The following is a 16,270-nucleotide window of genomic DNA, read 5'->3' as shown; positions in this document are numbered from 1 at the left end:
GTATAGCATGGCATTGCTTGTGAGACCATTGTATGTGTGATAGGTGTGTGTGGTCATAGTCTGATCCATGCATACTATTTATCTTATTGCATGTATCCATCCACTCATCCCTTCCTTTTTTATCAGTGTAATTTAAAGCAGTGCCTAAACACATCATTTTACCCTTAAGCATTTCAATATCCATCTCACAAGAATAAGAACATTTCTCTTTCTGTTCTGATTTTTGTCATGATCAGGTCATGCTAAATATTTGTAGTTAAATATTTGCTACATTAATATCATGCCCAGAACTAATTCTTTCCCTAGGTCTGGTTTTGTAAATGCTGGTGAAAACCCAAGTCTTATTTATGGAATTTATCATGTGGGGGAGATGTCTTTGACACTGGGTATCTTTGATCAACCTTGAGAAATCACAGTACAGCAAACACAATGCCTTTTAAAGATAACTGCTGCCAATTTAATGGTTGCCAGTTGCCACTAACTGAATTGCATAATAAAATTTAAACAGAATAGAAACAATTTTCCTATCACTAACAAAATCTACAATTTTTTTATTATCTCCTAATATTCTGTTCTCAGAATCCCCTGAGAGTCTATAAATGTTTTTCCTAAATGCTTTCTCATAATCTGAATACAAACAAGAGTTACTCTATTATTTATTGGCTGTTTATCTTTACTATCTGCTGGTCTCTTTTAACAAGAGTAGTCTCCTTCTTTGTCTCTTTCTCTCCAAGTCTGCTAACACTGTTTACAAGTTAATATGCTAATAAAATAGAGTCAGTAGTGGGTTTTTGGGGAAAAAAAAACAAACAACCTTTTTGTTTTTGTTTCTTGGGATACATTTGTTGTTCTCTGGGCTTACTCATAGTTCTACACTCAGGGATAACTCCTGATGGGCTCAGGGGACCATATGGGGTGCTGGGGGTTGAATATATATGGACCATGTGCATTGCAACACCTGCTGTACTATCTCTCCAGCCCCAAAGTCAATATTTCTGATGATTTTTCCCCTTTTGCACTTGGTGAGTTGCCACCTGGTACTGATACTTGAGTTAATTTACCAACATCATGTACAGTACAGCCTGAAAGTTAGGTCTAAAATCTTGAAAATATTCAAGTTAAATTTGGGCTACAGGTCAACAACACTTCATAAGTGGTACTATGGAGTGGCTATGGAGTGGACATTTTATCACATTAGAAAGTATAAAGGTCATATTTATCTTAAATATATTATGTCTTGCTGAAGCCAGAGTTAACTTGTGTCTGTTTTCAATTTGAAATAAAACATTTCAAAGTATCCAAAATCAAGGCAATAAAGCAAAGTAAACTGATAAAAAGTTTTGTTTTCAGCTCTGCTCCTCTATCTGACTTCTTCTCATCCCTTAAAGATAACTTATCTGGGTTAGATACATGGGGGGGGAAAAGTGGGGGAGGACTCTAGGCCCTATTTTACACTACATATACAAAACTCAATTCAAAGTGGACCACAGACCAAATCTATAAAATACATTCAAGAGAACAATAGTCAAAACTCTCCATATTATTAACTTACCATGCATCTACAAGGATTCAATATCATTCTGCAAACAAAGCAGAAATAAAAATAAGCAAATGGAATTATATTAAATTAAAAAGTTTCTTTACATTGAAAGAAATCACTGCTTAAATAAAATGTTCACCCTCCAACCATCTAAGCAAGTATTAGCAGCTGGTGAAAGATAGTACAACAGGTAGGATGCTTGCCTTGCAGATGGCCTTGCATGTGGTCTAATCCTTGGTACCCCACATGTCCTCCAAGCCCTTCCAGGAGTGATTCTGAGCACAGAGCCAAAAGTAAGACCTGAACACCACCAGATATGTCTTAAAAACCTAATATATATTACATATATCTAACATATATATTAAAATGCTCACAGAATTCAACAGCAAACAACTGCATCAAAAACAGAGAAAAGATGAATGTTCTTCTAAAGAAGACATAGTACCAAGAAACATATGAAATAGTGTAAATCATCAATAATTATTAGAAAATGAAAACCAAAATTGTGATGAAATATCACCTCATATCAAACATAATGACTTTCTTCCAAAAGTCTGAAAACATCTAGGTCAGTATAGATGCTATGAAAAAAAGAATTTTCATTCACTGTTGATGGGACTTGTTTTTGGTTCAGTCTTTAAAAATACAGTATGGTGACTTCTCTCTCCCCCCAAAAATAAAAAAGACTCCTATATTATGCAGCAATTCTACTTCCTGAAATCTCTTCCAACAACATAAGGATATTAATTAAAAAATATATTTGCATAACTATGTTTATTGCAGCACTACCTAAGACACTGGAAATAACCCAAATACCCAACAACAGATGAGTTGATAAAATAGCTGGTAGATATGCACAATGGGATACTACTCAGCCATAAAAGGGATGAAATCTTGTATTTCTCTGAAACCTAGATGAAACTAGAGGGTGTAATGCAAAGCAAAGTGAGTCAAAAGGATTAAAATGAACACTGATGATCTTACTCATTTTTGTAGTTTAAAGAAATAAAGGAAGGGAATAGACAATGGCCAATGAAAACTAGCCTTGGGATTCTGCCTACAGAACTGAATTGGCAGGGTGGTGATGGGGGAGGGAAGCAAAGAAAAAAAAAAGAAAGAACCTAGAAGTGGTAGTGAGGGAATACTACACACTGATGGTGCATCAGTGTGGCAAATTGTATTCCCCAAACATTCAAACTATTGTTAATCATGATACCATAATCATCATCACATCAGGACAAATATTTTGGAATATTTTTCCAAGATTTGTTTCTGCAAATGTAAAGTAAAAAGGCATACCTTTCTTATAATAAAGGAGTTATACTATTTACCACATAACATTTATATTATACACTGTGCTTTTATCAACTTACAATATATTTGAGTATTATTTCATGTCAGTGTACATGAAATAATCTTGGAAAGGATTTTACTCATCGTGTGTCCAGCTATAGAAGTTTCATTTCATGAATGTACTATATATTTTATTCAATAATCATAAATTTATAGATAGTCTGGTTATTGCCGGCGCGGCCTCTTCCCGGGCGGCCAGAGCGGACTTGCCTCTGCGGGAGCCATGGCTTGCGTTGCCGGACTCTGGGGTCCCTGCACCCATGTCAGCAGAGCCCTCGGCCTGCGAGGTTTCAGCACCACGGGTAGCCTCGGCGCCATTCAGAAGATGACCCGGGTCCGTGTGGTGGACAACAGCGCCCTGGGCAACACCCCCTACCACCGCCCGCCGCGCTGCATCCACGTGTACAACAAGAGCGGCGTGGGCAAGGTGGGCCACCGCATCCTGCTGGCCATCAAGGGCCAGAAGAAGAAGGCGCTCATCGTGGGGCACCGCATGCCCAGCCCCCGCAGGACCCCCAGGTTCGACTCCAACAACGTGGTCCTCATTGAGGACAACGGGAACCCCATGGGGACCCGCATTAAGACGCCCATCCCCACCATCCTCCGCCGCAGGGAGGGTGAGTTCTCCAAGGTGCTCGCCATTGCACAGAACTTGGTGTGAGCAGCTGCGGACCGCATCCTGGGAAAAAAATAAACATTTTCACCCACTCTGGGTTTTTAAAACATTAAAATATATATATATTTAATAAAAATATTAAATGTTATCAACACCTGATGGTGCCTTCAGGCTTCCTGATACTCAAAATTGCTGCTGTGCCTATGGCCAGACCCCAACAACTTGCGACCAAGTTTACCAAGAAATTAAAAGGCCAAAAGTTAGGTATGTGGGAGCCACACCCACAAATCACCTCCAGCTCAGCTATACAAGCTCATTCATTGGCCTTATTTCAGAGACCCATAGATAAATCTCAAAAAAGATCCAAAGCCACAGTTAATCTCAGACCCACACGTGGCTGAACAGACTGGGGTAACTCGGAAGGGGGCAGGTTGGCCTGGTGGCCCACCCAAGCAGAGCCCTAGCAGCTGCTTGCTTCCACAATCCAAAATCACTGCCATATCCCCAGCCTGACTCCACTGTCTCAGGACGGACCTCACCAAGATATAATCTGCTGAAAATTCAGGTATGCGGGTTTTCTGACTGAAATCTTCAGACTTTCTCAGAGTTGGGATGGGCTACCTCTCCCCACTTCCCAATACACATGGAAGCACTGGCCGTTACCCCCACGAACCAACTCCATGCCACCCTGTAAGCTCTACTGCCGGCATTGCTTTAGAGTCCCCTAAATAAATCTTGAAAGAGATCAAAAGCTGCAGAAAAGCTCAGAACTGTGCATTGCTGAACAGATCAGGGTAAATTGGACAGGCGTGGGTTGACCTGTCCCTGCCCAAGCAGAGCCCCTGGCAGCCACTTGCTTCCACAATCCAAAATTGCCGCCATACCCCCAGCCTGACTCCACTGTCTCAGCATGGACCTCACCAAGATATAATCTGTTGAAAATTTTGTAATGTGGATCTTAGTGCACCAACAGCCCTGACCTAGAGACACAGCAGCATGTCCCAGAAGACACCATAGCGCCAGAGATCTCTCTGGGCCCCATACCGAGCCAATTTCACCGGGGCATCCCAGATGGAGCAGGTGTGCTCTCCCCACATATTCCAGATGGAATCCCGGTGACCAAGAGCTTCCACAAGCAAGGCCCAGGTATATGGGTTCCGGGACTGCATCTCCAGGCTGCACTGTGGCAGAGGACTCAAGCTGTCCCTTCCTGGGTCCCCTCCCTTCCAGCAGATTGGCTGTCATGCCAACAATTTGCTTCTGTTCTCCATCTTAGTGCACCAACAGCCCTGGCCCACAGGCTCCCAATTGAATCCCAAAATGGGTTAGTGCCATACAGAGATGTTTCTGGAACTCAATCATTTACAATCTAGAAATTTACATTTAACAATGACAGCCATGCGAGCTCTCATGATACTCAAAATGAGCAATGGAAAATAAATTACCTAGTGCCTACCCCTGGCAGGTAGGCTTGAATGGTGGTGGGAAATTTCAAGCAATACATGATGCCCCAAATCAGAGAGAGAGTATTGGGGAAATTGTCTTCCATAAAGGCAAGGTGAGGGTGAGGACTGGGATGTGTGTGTGTGTGTGTGTGTGTGTGTGTGTGTGTGTATACTGGTGACATCAGTGGTAGAAAATGTGCACTGGTGGAGGGATGGGCATCCCATTATTGTACGGTCGAATCTCAAACATGAAGGCTTTGCAACTTCATCTCACGGTGATACAATTAAAAAAAAAAGTAATGTGGAGTTCATGGCCAATTCAATCAGCTTAATCAATGGCTGAACAAATAGCAGTACTCCTATATTATTTAAAAATATATTAAATGAATAAGTTTATGTGTAAGTTCTTTTGAATTCTTGCAAGTATATATTTTGCAAAGATTCCTAGAAATGTGGTTGCTGTTCAAAGAAATGAACACATGAAATTTTCCTTGGTAGTTAACCAAATTGTTAAGTCTGATATTAACTTACATTATTTCTCTCATCAGAAAGAAGTCAACAAATCATACAACTGTGAAAATTTAGGTCTCAGAGAAATTCCTGACACTTTACCAAACACAACAGAAATCTTAGAATTTGGCTTTAATTTCCTACCTGCAATTGAAAATACAACTTTCAGCAGACTCATAAATCTTGTCTTCTTGGATTTAGCCAGGTATGTGTCTGTATTCCTTGTGTAAGATTCCTGTCTTAAGTAAGCATACATCTTGTTTTGACATTGTCTTGTAATTTTTGGTCACAAAGAGACCATCTGTTTATCCTACATGCTTGCCCTGTCCTAGAAGTATTGCTTATGTAAATGAAATGTAATTTAAATAAATGTCAATAAGCAGAAAAGAAAAGGTGTTGTCACACCAATCAGTGGAAAGAGATTGTTACAGCAATTTCAAATTAGATTATGTCTATAGTGCTACTTAAGAAGTGGGCTGAAGAGAGAGTAGAGCAGGTAGGGCATTTGCCTTGCAGGTAGCAGACCTGCGTTTGATCCCCAGCATACCGTATGGTCTTCCAAGCTCCGCCAGTAGTAACACCTGAAGATCGCCAGGTGCAACCTAAAAAGCCAAAAATAAAGGAACACTGATAACAAAACTGATAGCAAATCTTTGATTAAAACAGATACCAAGCTGGAGAGATAGTACAAAGGATAAGACGCTTTCCTTGCACATGACTGACCCTGGCTTGATCCCTGGCACTACATATGATCCCCCAAGTACCACCAAGAGGTTCCTTGATCACAGAGCCAGTTGTAAGCCCTGAGAACTGCCAAGTGTGACTCAAAACCAAACAAAAATTAGACAGACAATTCAACTCTAGGTAGCACAGTTACCCTATAAATTATAACCAGGGAGCAGAAGAAATGCAAGAAAATAAAGGAAGGGAACAAAAGAGAGCTGGTGTATATGTGTAAAAGGAAAGGACTTAGCATGGGATGCCCGAGTTCCTCAGCTCGTGTGTCTGCAGAGAAGTACGTTCATATCCACAGGATACATTATATTTATAAGCCTCCCTGTGAGGTGGGCATAGGGAATCTCACCACTGGACTCATATTTGGGGAAGAGTCAGTCTTCAGGAGACTTTGTGAGCTTAGCTCAGTTACCAGAAAAAGGGGCTTAGACTCTTCCTGGTTCTGATCCCAGACATAGAATCTTCTCCAAATATCCTCAGGTCACCTCCTCAGTCTAATACTCCATATAAACAATGCTTTGGTTTCTGTTATTATTACCTTTTTTCTAATCCAAGAAGCTTCACTGATTTATTATATATATACATATATATATATCTCAGATTTAAAATATTTTCTTTCATCATGTTCTTAATTATTGCAATTTCCTTGAAAATATCAAACATATGGGGGCTGGGTATTTCCTTGTACATTACAGACCCAGGTTTAGCTCCTGGCATCCCTAGTCTGTCAGCAGTGATCTCTGAGCCGAGAACCAGGAGAAAGCCTCAAGTACAGATGGGTGTGCCCCCACCCTCCCAAAAATCAAACCTATGTTTGGTATAAGCATTCATTATGTAAAAATATAAATACAAATCAGCTTTATCTTATATTCTTTGTATCTGCTGTTTTCTAAATTTCACTCAAAACTTAAATAGAAGTTTTTTACTAACATTAGCTTAGCTAAGTGTTTCCTTATGCAGACATGAACTTTTTGTTTTGCTTTGTTTTTGAACCACACGAAATAGTGCTCAGGGGCTCTTCTTGGCTCTATGCTCAGGAGCGACTGTCGGCAGTGTTGGGGAAACCATATGTGGTAGCAGAAAAATTGAACCAGGTTCAGGAGGATGCAAGGCAAGTGCCTTAGCACTTACACTATCTCTCTAGCCTTTGTGAATTCTTTTCTTTTTATTTATTTTTGGTGTGTGTATGGGGACAGGTGTGAAAAACTATAGTACGCCAAGGGGCGTGTGCACTCACGGGCTCTCCGGGCAGCTCTGTCTCAATGCCCACGTTCGGTGCTCTCAAACCGCTGTGTGTGGGCTGGATCGGGACGGCCGGTGGCCAAGGACAGGCAAAGGAAGAACGAGGACCAAGCTGGTTGCTGATCAGTTACCGTTTATTCAATCTTCCATCTTTCTCATCTCCCGCGCTCCCAGCTCCATCCTCTCTCTGGATCTACTGCAGCCTTCTCCTTCTCTTGTCTCTCTCCTCCCTTTTTCCTTTCTCGCCCTTGCCCCCAGGTTACACACTGCCAGGTAGCAAAATCATCATAAGAAAGCCCTTCCTGAGGGCCAGGCATTCCAAAGTCCTTCCTGACTCTTAAGGTGTTTTTCTCCTTTCCTTAGTCCAAACACTCATTAACATCTCAATATTAGTTATTTTTGTATGGACAGAGCAAGAGATATATTGAGGCTTGCAAGGCAGCTCTCCTGGGAACATCTTGCCACAGATTCAGACTACAGCACTCAGGCCAGATTAATCATTCCTCACCCCAGCAGGGTCCAAATCTAGTTATCACTGTTTGAATCATGACAACATTTGTCCACCATCAAGCTCTTAACTTATAGTTAAGCATTAGGCACTTTGGCCCGGCCCATCTGGATGCCAGGGTAGCATACAACTCACCGCTTGCCCTGGGTCCGTCTCGTCCCTCGTCGGGACCTTGTTTTTGGGAGTGCTAGGAAGTAAGGGCAGCTGAGGCTTAGGTTGAGAAAACAGATGCCCAGGAGGAAAATATCGTGTAGAGTCAAATGACTCCCAGGTTACAAAAGCATGGCATTTGCTAAGTCTTCCTGTGTCCATACAAAAAGGACATGGCTCTGACTAAACTATGCAAAGGACTCAAGGAGAAGAGAAAAACAATATTTACAAGTCAACAGAACATTAAGAAGTTACAAATAAACACAGAGGAATGGGAGCACTGTGATGGGAGTAACCCAATAAACCTAAACTATCAGAGGCTATGTTATCCTACAGACAGGGACTTCTGTTTAGGTCATACTCAGGGGACTTTTCCCAGCCCTGTGCTCCAGAGTGACTCCTGGCGGTGCTCAAACTGTATGTGCTGCTAAGAATCAAACCAGGGTCAGCAGAATGCAAGGCAAGAGCTATAGCTTTGGTATTGTCTCTCTTGGCTCTTCTGTTAGTGAATTTTTATTTTGTGCTCAGTTAGTTATCTTATGGAACTTTCTGTAGACATTTATCTAAATTGTTCTTCTACAATAAGTATTATTGGAAAATTATTAATGTTGTCATGTATTAGAACAACCTTATGACTTCTAAAATAAACTTTATTTTGCAGTTATTCATTAAAGTATGAACGTGATATCCAGAATAGATTTAAAATAATGCAGGAGATAAAAGTAAGGATAGATAAAACAAGAATCTATGGCAAAATATTGAGAGAAATTTTACATCTGGGTTATAAACATATAACTTCATGGTACTCTTCTTTTTATGTATATGTACATTCAAACACTTTTCTCATAAAGCTTTAATTCCATACAGCATTGCATAAAAGATTTCTAGTTACTTCTCTGACAGTTTTCTGAAGTCACTGTCAACCTGGAACCATCTGAATCATTCTTGTTTCCTTTTAATTTGGGAGATGCACAGAGGTAGATCAAATTGAGGTCAAAGACTTCATGAGGAAGTTTCTGGTTAGGGACTTTCACAGATTCTTTTCTTGTTGCTGCTCATTCCACTAGTATCTCAGCCAAGACAAATTTCAATGAGAGAATTTTCTAAGGTTACCCACAGAAAGGATACCTTCTGAGAGTTTGGGGAGATTTTTGGGTATAGTGGGGGGATGAGAGCACACACAGTGGTGTTCAGGAACATTTCAGCGTTTTGATGGAGGTTCTTTCCTGCCATAATACAGGTTTGTCTCCTTCCACTAGTATAAAATATTATCAGGAAAAAAAAAGTCCAAGGTTTGTTTGCCTCTGAAGATAAAAGTTTCTATTATATAATGTTTCTTTGGTGGAGAGGAGTGGGCTATGCCTGATGATGTTCAAGGGTTACTCCTGGATCTGCACTCAGGAATTACTCCTGGTGGTGCTCAGAGGATTATATGGGATGCCAGGGGTTGAACCCTACCAGCTGTGTGCAAGGCAAGTGCCATACCTACTGCACTATGTTGCTCTAGGTCCCTGCCCCTACACAATATATTTCTAAGAAATTTTCTTATTGATTTTCAGGAAACCTCTGTGTGTGAGTGTGTGTGTGTGTGTGTGTGTGTGTGTGAGAGAGAGAGAGAGAGAGAGAGAGAGAGAGAGAGAGAGAGAGGAAGGGATAGACAGAGACAGAGAAGAGGGAGAGAGAAGAAAAGAGAGAATAGAGACACAGACATCTTGTATTTTTAGTTGCCACATTTGAGTGAGTTCCCCTGAATCTCTGGTGTATTCACTGCTATGGAGCAATGCTGTGTGTATCACTAATACATCCCCATTCTATAAAGCAATCACTATTCCTAGACAGGTGAACAGAAGTAGGGACTCAGCTGTGACTTTCCCAGGATGTACAAATTAATATAGTAATGAATTATCTGTCACATGTTATAAATTAAGCATTATATGTGACATAGTTGGTATGACATTAAGTACTAGGTTGATTTTGTTTCGATTCCAAACACAAATATCTGAGAGTTCAATCTAAACAGCAAGATACTTGAAAAAAGTTTTAAATCCAAGTGTTCAGAACTGAAGCTAGTCATTAATTAAATCAACAAGGAGGGATAAAGGCAATTTTTATTTTTCTATATAATAAACAATAACGCGTGTTGTTTCCATTATGCATCAAACATGGCTTTGTTCATTTCAGTTGCTACTTCAGCTTTCCTTCCTAGTCGCTAATTAAATACTATTTCCTTTTCAAGGTGCCAAATTAACTGGGTACATGAAGATACCTTTCAAAACCATCTTCAACTGAACACTATTGTGTTGACTGGAAATCCCTTGATATTCATGGCTGATACATCACTCAATGGGCCCCAGGCCTTGAGACATCTTTTCTTAATTCAAACAGGAATAACTGATCTCGAGTTCATCCCAGCGCAGAATCTGAAAAACTTGGAAAGTCTGTATCTCGGAAGCAACCATATCGCCTCCATTAAGCTCCCCACAAACTTCCCAACACGGCACCTGAAAGTCCTCGAGTTTGAGAATAACGCTATCCACTACCTTTCTCGTGAGGACCTGGGGGCTCTGGCACAGGTCAGAAACCTCAGCCTAGATTTCAGCGGCAATGACATCACGGGCATTGAACCTGGGGCTTTCCGCTCAAACACCTTCCAAAGTTTGAAATTTGGAGGGGCACTCAATCTGTCTGTTATATTAAATGGTCTGCTGAACTCTACCGTTCAGTCTCTCTGGTTGGGGACGTTTGAGGACATCGATGATCAGGACATTACTCCAGACATGCTGGAGGGACTCTGTGGAATGTCCGTGCACAGCCTCAGCCTGCAGAAGCACTCTTTCTCCAATGTGTCACCCGCCATGTTCCGCTGCTTCCGGGGAGTCCAGGAATTGGATCTCACACATACTTACCTGAGAGAGCTCCCCGCTGGGATTGAGGGTATGACCTCACTCAAAAAATTAGTTCTCAATGCAAACCGTTTTCCTGAATTGTGTCAAATCAGGGCTTCCAGTTTCCCTTCCCTCACAGACCTCTCTGTCAAAGGCAATCTTGAGAAACTCGACCTCGGGGTTGGCTGTTTGAAAACACTGGAGCATCTTGAAAAACTGGATTTAAGCCACAGTTTGGTTGAGGCCCAGGAGTGCTGCATTCTGCAATTCAAAACCTTACCCAACTTGCAGTTCCTCAACCTGAGCTACAACCAGGCCCTTGGGCTTCAGCATCAGGCATTTGAAGAATGTCCAAGACTCCAAAGCCTGGATTTGGCCTTCACCAAACTGCACGCTGAAGCTTCACAGAGTCCTTTTCAAAACCTCCACTACTTGCGGGTTCTGAATCTCTCTCACTGTCTCCTGGACACCAACAATCAGAACCTTCTTGCAGGCATCGCGAATCTCCAGTACATCAACTTAGAGGGCAATCAATTTCCAGATGGGAACCTCCCCCAAACCAACCTACTTCAGACCTTGGGCTCCTTGAAGACTCTGGTCTTAGCTTCCTGTGATCTCTTCTCCATAGACCAACAAGCATTCCACCCCCTTGAAAAACTGGGCCATGTGGACCTAAGCCACAACAGCCTGACGGGCAGCAGCATCAGTGCCTTTGGCCACTTACAGGGGCTCTACCTCAATCTGGAGTCCAACAACATGGACATCCTCCCGGAGCAGGTCCTCCCCATCCTGTCCCAGCAGAGCACCATCAACCTAAGTCACAACCCCCTGGACTGCACATGCGCCAATATTCATTTCATCACGTGGTACAAAGAAAACCTGAGAAAACTTGAGGGGTTAGAGGAGACCAAGTGTGCAAACCCCCCCGCTCAGAGGGGCCAGAAGCTCTCTGAGGTCGAACTGTCCTGTGGGATGACGAAAGTGGGCGTCATTTTTCTCATCTTGCTTGTCCTCTTGCTCATCGTGGTGGTCAGCTTTTCCTTTAAACATATTCTCAGGTGGAGATACCAGCACATTTAGTGCTGAGGGTTGTTGGGGATGGCCAATAAAAGTGCTCAGCCGAGGTACTCTAGAAAACTCTCATCTGTTCATGTCCAGACTGAGCTGGATAGGGATTCCCTGTGGTTGCCTGACACCCCAGGGCCAGGACGAACCAGCATCAGCTTGGGTGACACAGAGCCACTTGCTCCCATGGCAGGTGGGTGGAAAGAGAGGGAGGATCATGTCAGAGAAAGGCCAGGAGAGGCAACCCTTCACCCTCCTTCCCGAAACAGAGCTCCTCGACTCTCAGACTGCGCTCCACATATCCGGCACTGGGCCTGGGGCTGAGCGCTCATAAGGTAATCACTTGGGACATTTACTGGGGGTAGCCCTAATGTGTCCTCTCAAGGGAAAAAGGAGAAAACAATGAATTTACAAGAAGAGGCTGAGATAAAAATCTTGCCATCAAACTGACTTCATTAATCTCAGTCATCCTTCAGTGTCTGAGGCCTCTGCCAAGCTGCCAGTGTAAGAGTAGTTCCCCTGGACTAGAGCAGTAATATGAAGGTAGGGTGCTTGTCTTGCACGTGGCTGACCTGAATTCCATCCCCAGCACCCCAGGTGGTCCCCTCAGTCCCTTCAGGATTGATCTCTAAATGCAGAGCCAGGAGTAACCTTGAGCACTGCTGTGCAGCCCCCCAACAAAACCCAGCAACAAAAGAGGAGTTAGAAAAAGAGAGAGAGAGAGAGAGAGAGAGAGAGAGAGAGAGAGAGAGAGAGAGAGAGAGAGAGAGAGAGAGAAAGACTTTCCTGCATCCCTTAAGAGATGTCCCCTTCAAGACTTAAGATTTCTCTTCTGCCCTTCTTCCTCAGAACGTAAGTGGCCCCCACCACCTCTCCCACACTTTGCTCTTCCACTCACACACTCACCTTTACTTGAACTATGCACCGATGGTGCATCTTGCTGGGTATTCTGGTCCTTGGAATCTTCTTTCCCACAGGAGCATTGAGTTAAGTGACGATGCAATTTCCATCCAGGCCAGTTCTAAAATGGCCTGCACACCCAGGAGAGAAACAGCGATAGCACAGGAGGAATGCGTCACATACACATAGGATCTGACCAGAAAACATGCCACTGGCTTTAGGAGAGGAGTTTCTGCTGAGGCTAGGGCGACAGCAGAGATGGTGCCAGTGACAGGAGGGGGTCAGGTCACTGAATGCAGATGGTGAGAAAGGACCAGGAAGCCATCGGGTGTGAGGGCTTAGCTGTCCCAAGGCCACATGTGACACCCAGGCAGGACTTCCCAGTTTGACATCTGCATTGCCAGACAAGAATGTCAGAACTCCTGAATGCAGAAGCTGCCTGTGAACACCCTGACAAAGTTCTAGCACTCACTGTAGCCTAGTGATGACAAGAGAGACATCTGATTAGCCATTAAAGACAGATGAGCTTTAACACCCAATCAGGATTTACCAGTCCTTCCCTGAGAGCATAATGATGAGGTATAAAAAAAAGGGAAAGGGATACACAAACCATCACTGCTAATGCTCTTTAGCCTTTGGGGAATTTTGTTTGTTTGTTTGCTTATTTTGTAGGGTATTGAATGGAAGGACAATTTATCCTACATGGCCTTAGTTAAGGACTCAGGATGGGGACTAGGGTACATTGAGGCTCGGGCCAAAACATGAAGTTTGGACCACAAAACTCAGTTAAGACAAAACATATTTAAATGCAAAATGTCCATGATAGTCAGAAATTTTTTTTTTTTTTGCTTTTTGGGTCACACCCAGCGATGCTCAGGGGTTACTCCTGGCTTTGCACTCAGGAATTGCTCCTGGCAGTGCTTGGGAGAACCATATGGGATGCCGGGGATCGAAACCAGGTCGGCCGCATGCAAGGCAAACGCCCTACCCGCTGTGCTATCGCTCCGGCCCCAATAGTCAGAATTTTAATAAAAGTTAAGACCTGCATTCAAGCTGAAAGACAAAGGAATCATCCACAATACCTGTTCTGCTTTTAAGATTTCAATAGGGCTAGGCACACAGTATAGGAAGTAAGGCACTTGCCTTGCTCATGGCTGATCCCATCCCTAGATCCCATCCCTAGAACCATATATGGTCCTGAGTTCTACCAAAATCCCAGAGTGCAGAGCCAGGAGTAAACCCTGAGCACTGCCCAGTGTGGCCCAAAGCCAATAACAAAAGATTCTGATATCCTTGTTTAACATAGGTATTTTACATTTGTTTTGACAGTTTTTTAAACAATGAACACAAATGTTATTCCTCTTCACTGCTGATTTTGTATGTGTTCCTTTTTACTGTAGTCCCCAAGAAGATGGGTCTTTCTGATACCTTCTGTTCCCACCCGGGGCACTTGGGATTTGGGGGGGGCTTCCCAGCTAACTCCCAGCCCATAGTTGGCAGAGCCTATTGGCCTGAGATAGGTTATCTCCATTGTACTCGAGTGTCCCTTTCCTTCCTTGTCTTTTTGGAGTAAAGAGGAAGCACTTAAGATCTTCTACAAGTTCCCTTCCCACTACCTCCCCTCCTACCTCACCCTTGCCTGCTAGGCTCATAGCATCCTCCGTTCCCAGTCAGGGACATGGCTGGGAGAAGCAGGCACAGAACCCCTGTGTGCCCTGCTAGGGGAGACCTGGCTGGTCACAGAGGACCAGCAGAGACTATTCTGCTAAGAAGATGGAGACTTGCAACCCTCCCACCCCCTGCCCACATTTGCAGTGGCAGGCAGAGGCTGTGGGGGGGAGAAGCACTTTCCTAGGTCTCACTGAGGGAGTGTAGGAGGAGCAGCCACTGATCACAATGCTAGAGGAGCTAGTGCTGTCTGGAGGTTTGAGGACATTGGGTCACTCCTCACCCACCTGGATGCCAGCAATCAGCACCCCTACTGGAGAGGTGTCAGCCCTGAGGAGGGCAGCAGCTAGGATCTCTCCCATTGATTTGGGTCTCAGCCAGGACCTGAAGGCCAAGGGACCCGGCTGCTTTGGCCAGGCATGCTGTGTGGGGCAGGCTGTCTGTGGGCAGTGCCCTTGGTGGTGAGAAAGGTCCTTCTCCCCTGAGCACAGCATCCCCCACACCTTCCCTGGGCACCACTCAGCATTCACCTCTGCCAATCTCTGCAGGCAGTTGTAAGAGGCATCGGTGTTCTGTTGACTTTGTCATTCCCCTAATTGTGCCCCACCCCCCAACCCCATCTGTCTTTACACTCAGTTTCCACCTCTGCTGCCTCCTGAACCATCACATATTTATCACCAGAAGTTCTGCCCCCCCCCCCCACTTCCTAGTTAATAAGACTTGGCTGGCCTGGAATTGGCTCCGGATCTTCAGCAACATGATTCCCTGGCAAATTCTGCCTATTTTTAAACCATAAAATTATCATGAGGAATTCTTCAGCAGGACTATACTCTCCTATTCTATAGGAGAGAAATTCTCTCAGAAACCCAAGTGGTACCAGCCCACTGAGTTCCTTTTATACTTGTAGCCACAGACAGGAAGTACTAATCACTATTCTCCCACCCCATAGCCACAGTCCATAACAGTTAATGTGCAATTTGGCGAGCCAGGAGCATTCTGCAGAGTATCTCAGATGCATCACACCAAAGGCAGCAGGGTCCCCAGCCCTAGCAAAAGGCCGAGTGCCCGTCCTGCTTTCATTTATCAGGCACGCTCCCCTTTCGTGCAAGGCAACTCCCTCCCCTCTAACTGCACTCTGATCTAAGGCTTTGTGACAGCTCCTCTGTTTTAAGCAACTGTAAATTCACCTTCCAAAGTCAGAAAGGGAGCGCTTCAATGGCGGCTGTCAATTTTATTGCTCTATTCCGGTTACGGGGATGGAATCTACAGACACGGTGTGTTTATTGGTTTTATGTATCGCATGTTGCTGCTGCTCTGACAAGCTTCTCCTATAAAAATGTGTTATTATTGCATGTTGTAGCTCACTGAGCTGACCCTGCATTTCACAGGGAACTGGAGCAAATAGGATTGAAGTCCATAAAAGCTGACCGCCCTCCATCACAGAGGACTCAGCATGAGCTGCAATGCTCACAGTCCAGGAGCAAATGATATGTTCCGCAGGTACCAGCAGATATCACCATGAAGTGAGCAGGGTTTAGAGACCAACGTGGGCACTCCCTGTAAAATTTCAAGACAAGAATCTGTCCTGGCATTTCCTCTATGTTCAAGTCCTCAATTAGCATCTTTTGCAATTTTGGAAGTTTGTAAAAATGT

The 16,270-nt window shown here is 43.7% G+C and overlaps 2 protein-coding genes and 1 pseudogene across 2 annotated transcripts; all 3 read left to right on the top strand.

Annotated features, from left to right (window-relative positions):
* Window positions 1-239: 239 nt before the first annotated feature.
* LOC129401512 (small nucleolar RNA SNORA72) lies at window positions 240-335 on the top strand (annotated as a pseudogene).
* Window positions 336-3,069: 2,734 nt separating this feature from the next.
* Window positions 3,070-3,589, top strand: LOC101557879 (39S ribosomal protein L14, mitochondrial-like). The gene has a single exon (XM_004608541.2). The coding sequence runs from the start codon at window positions 3,117-3,119 to the stop codon at window positions 3,552-3,554; it is 438 nt and encodes a 145-aa protein (XP_004608598.2). The 5' UTR covers window positions 3,070-3,116; the 3' UTR covers window positions 3,555-3,589.
* Window positions 3,590-5,202: 1,613 nt separating this feature from the next.
* On the top strand, window positions 5,203-12,090 carry CD180 (CD180 molecule). Its single transcript, XM_004608540.2, has 3 exons — window positions 5,203-5,229; window positions 5,503-5,669; window positions 10,336-12,090. The coding sequence occupies exons 1-3, from the start codon at window positions 5,203-5,205 to the stop codon at window positions 12,062-12,064; spliced, it is 1,923 nt and encodes a 640-aa protein (XP_004608597.2). The 3' UTR covers window positions 12,065-12,090.
* Window positions 12,091-16,270: the final 4,180 nt, after the last annotated feature.

The sequence above is a fragment of the Sorex araneus genome, chromosome 1 (genome assembly GCF_027595985.1).
Source record: "Sorex araneus isolate mSorAra2 chromosome 1, mSorAra2.pri, whole genome shotgun sequence".
Taxonomy (NCBI): domain Eukaryota; kingdom Metazoa; phylum Chordata; class Mammalia; order Eulipotyphla; family Soricidae; genus Sorex; species Sorex araneus.
This window is presented reverse-complemented; position numbering and strand designations above follow the sequence as displayed.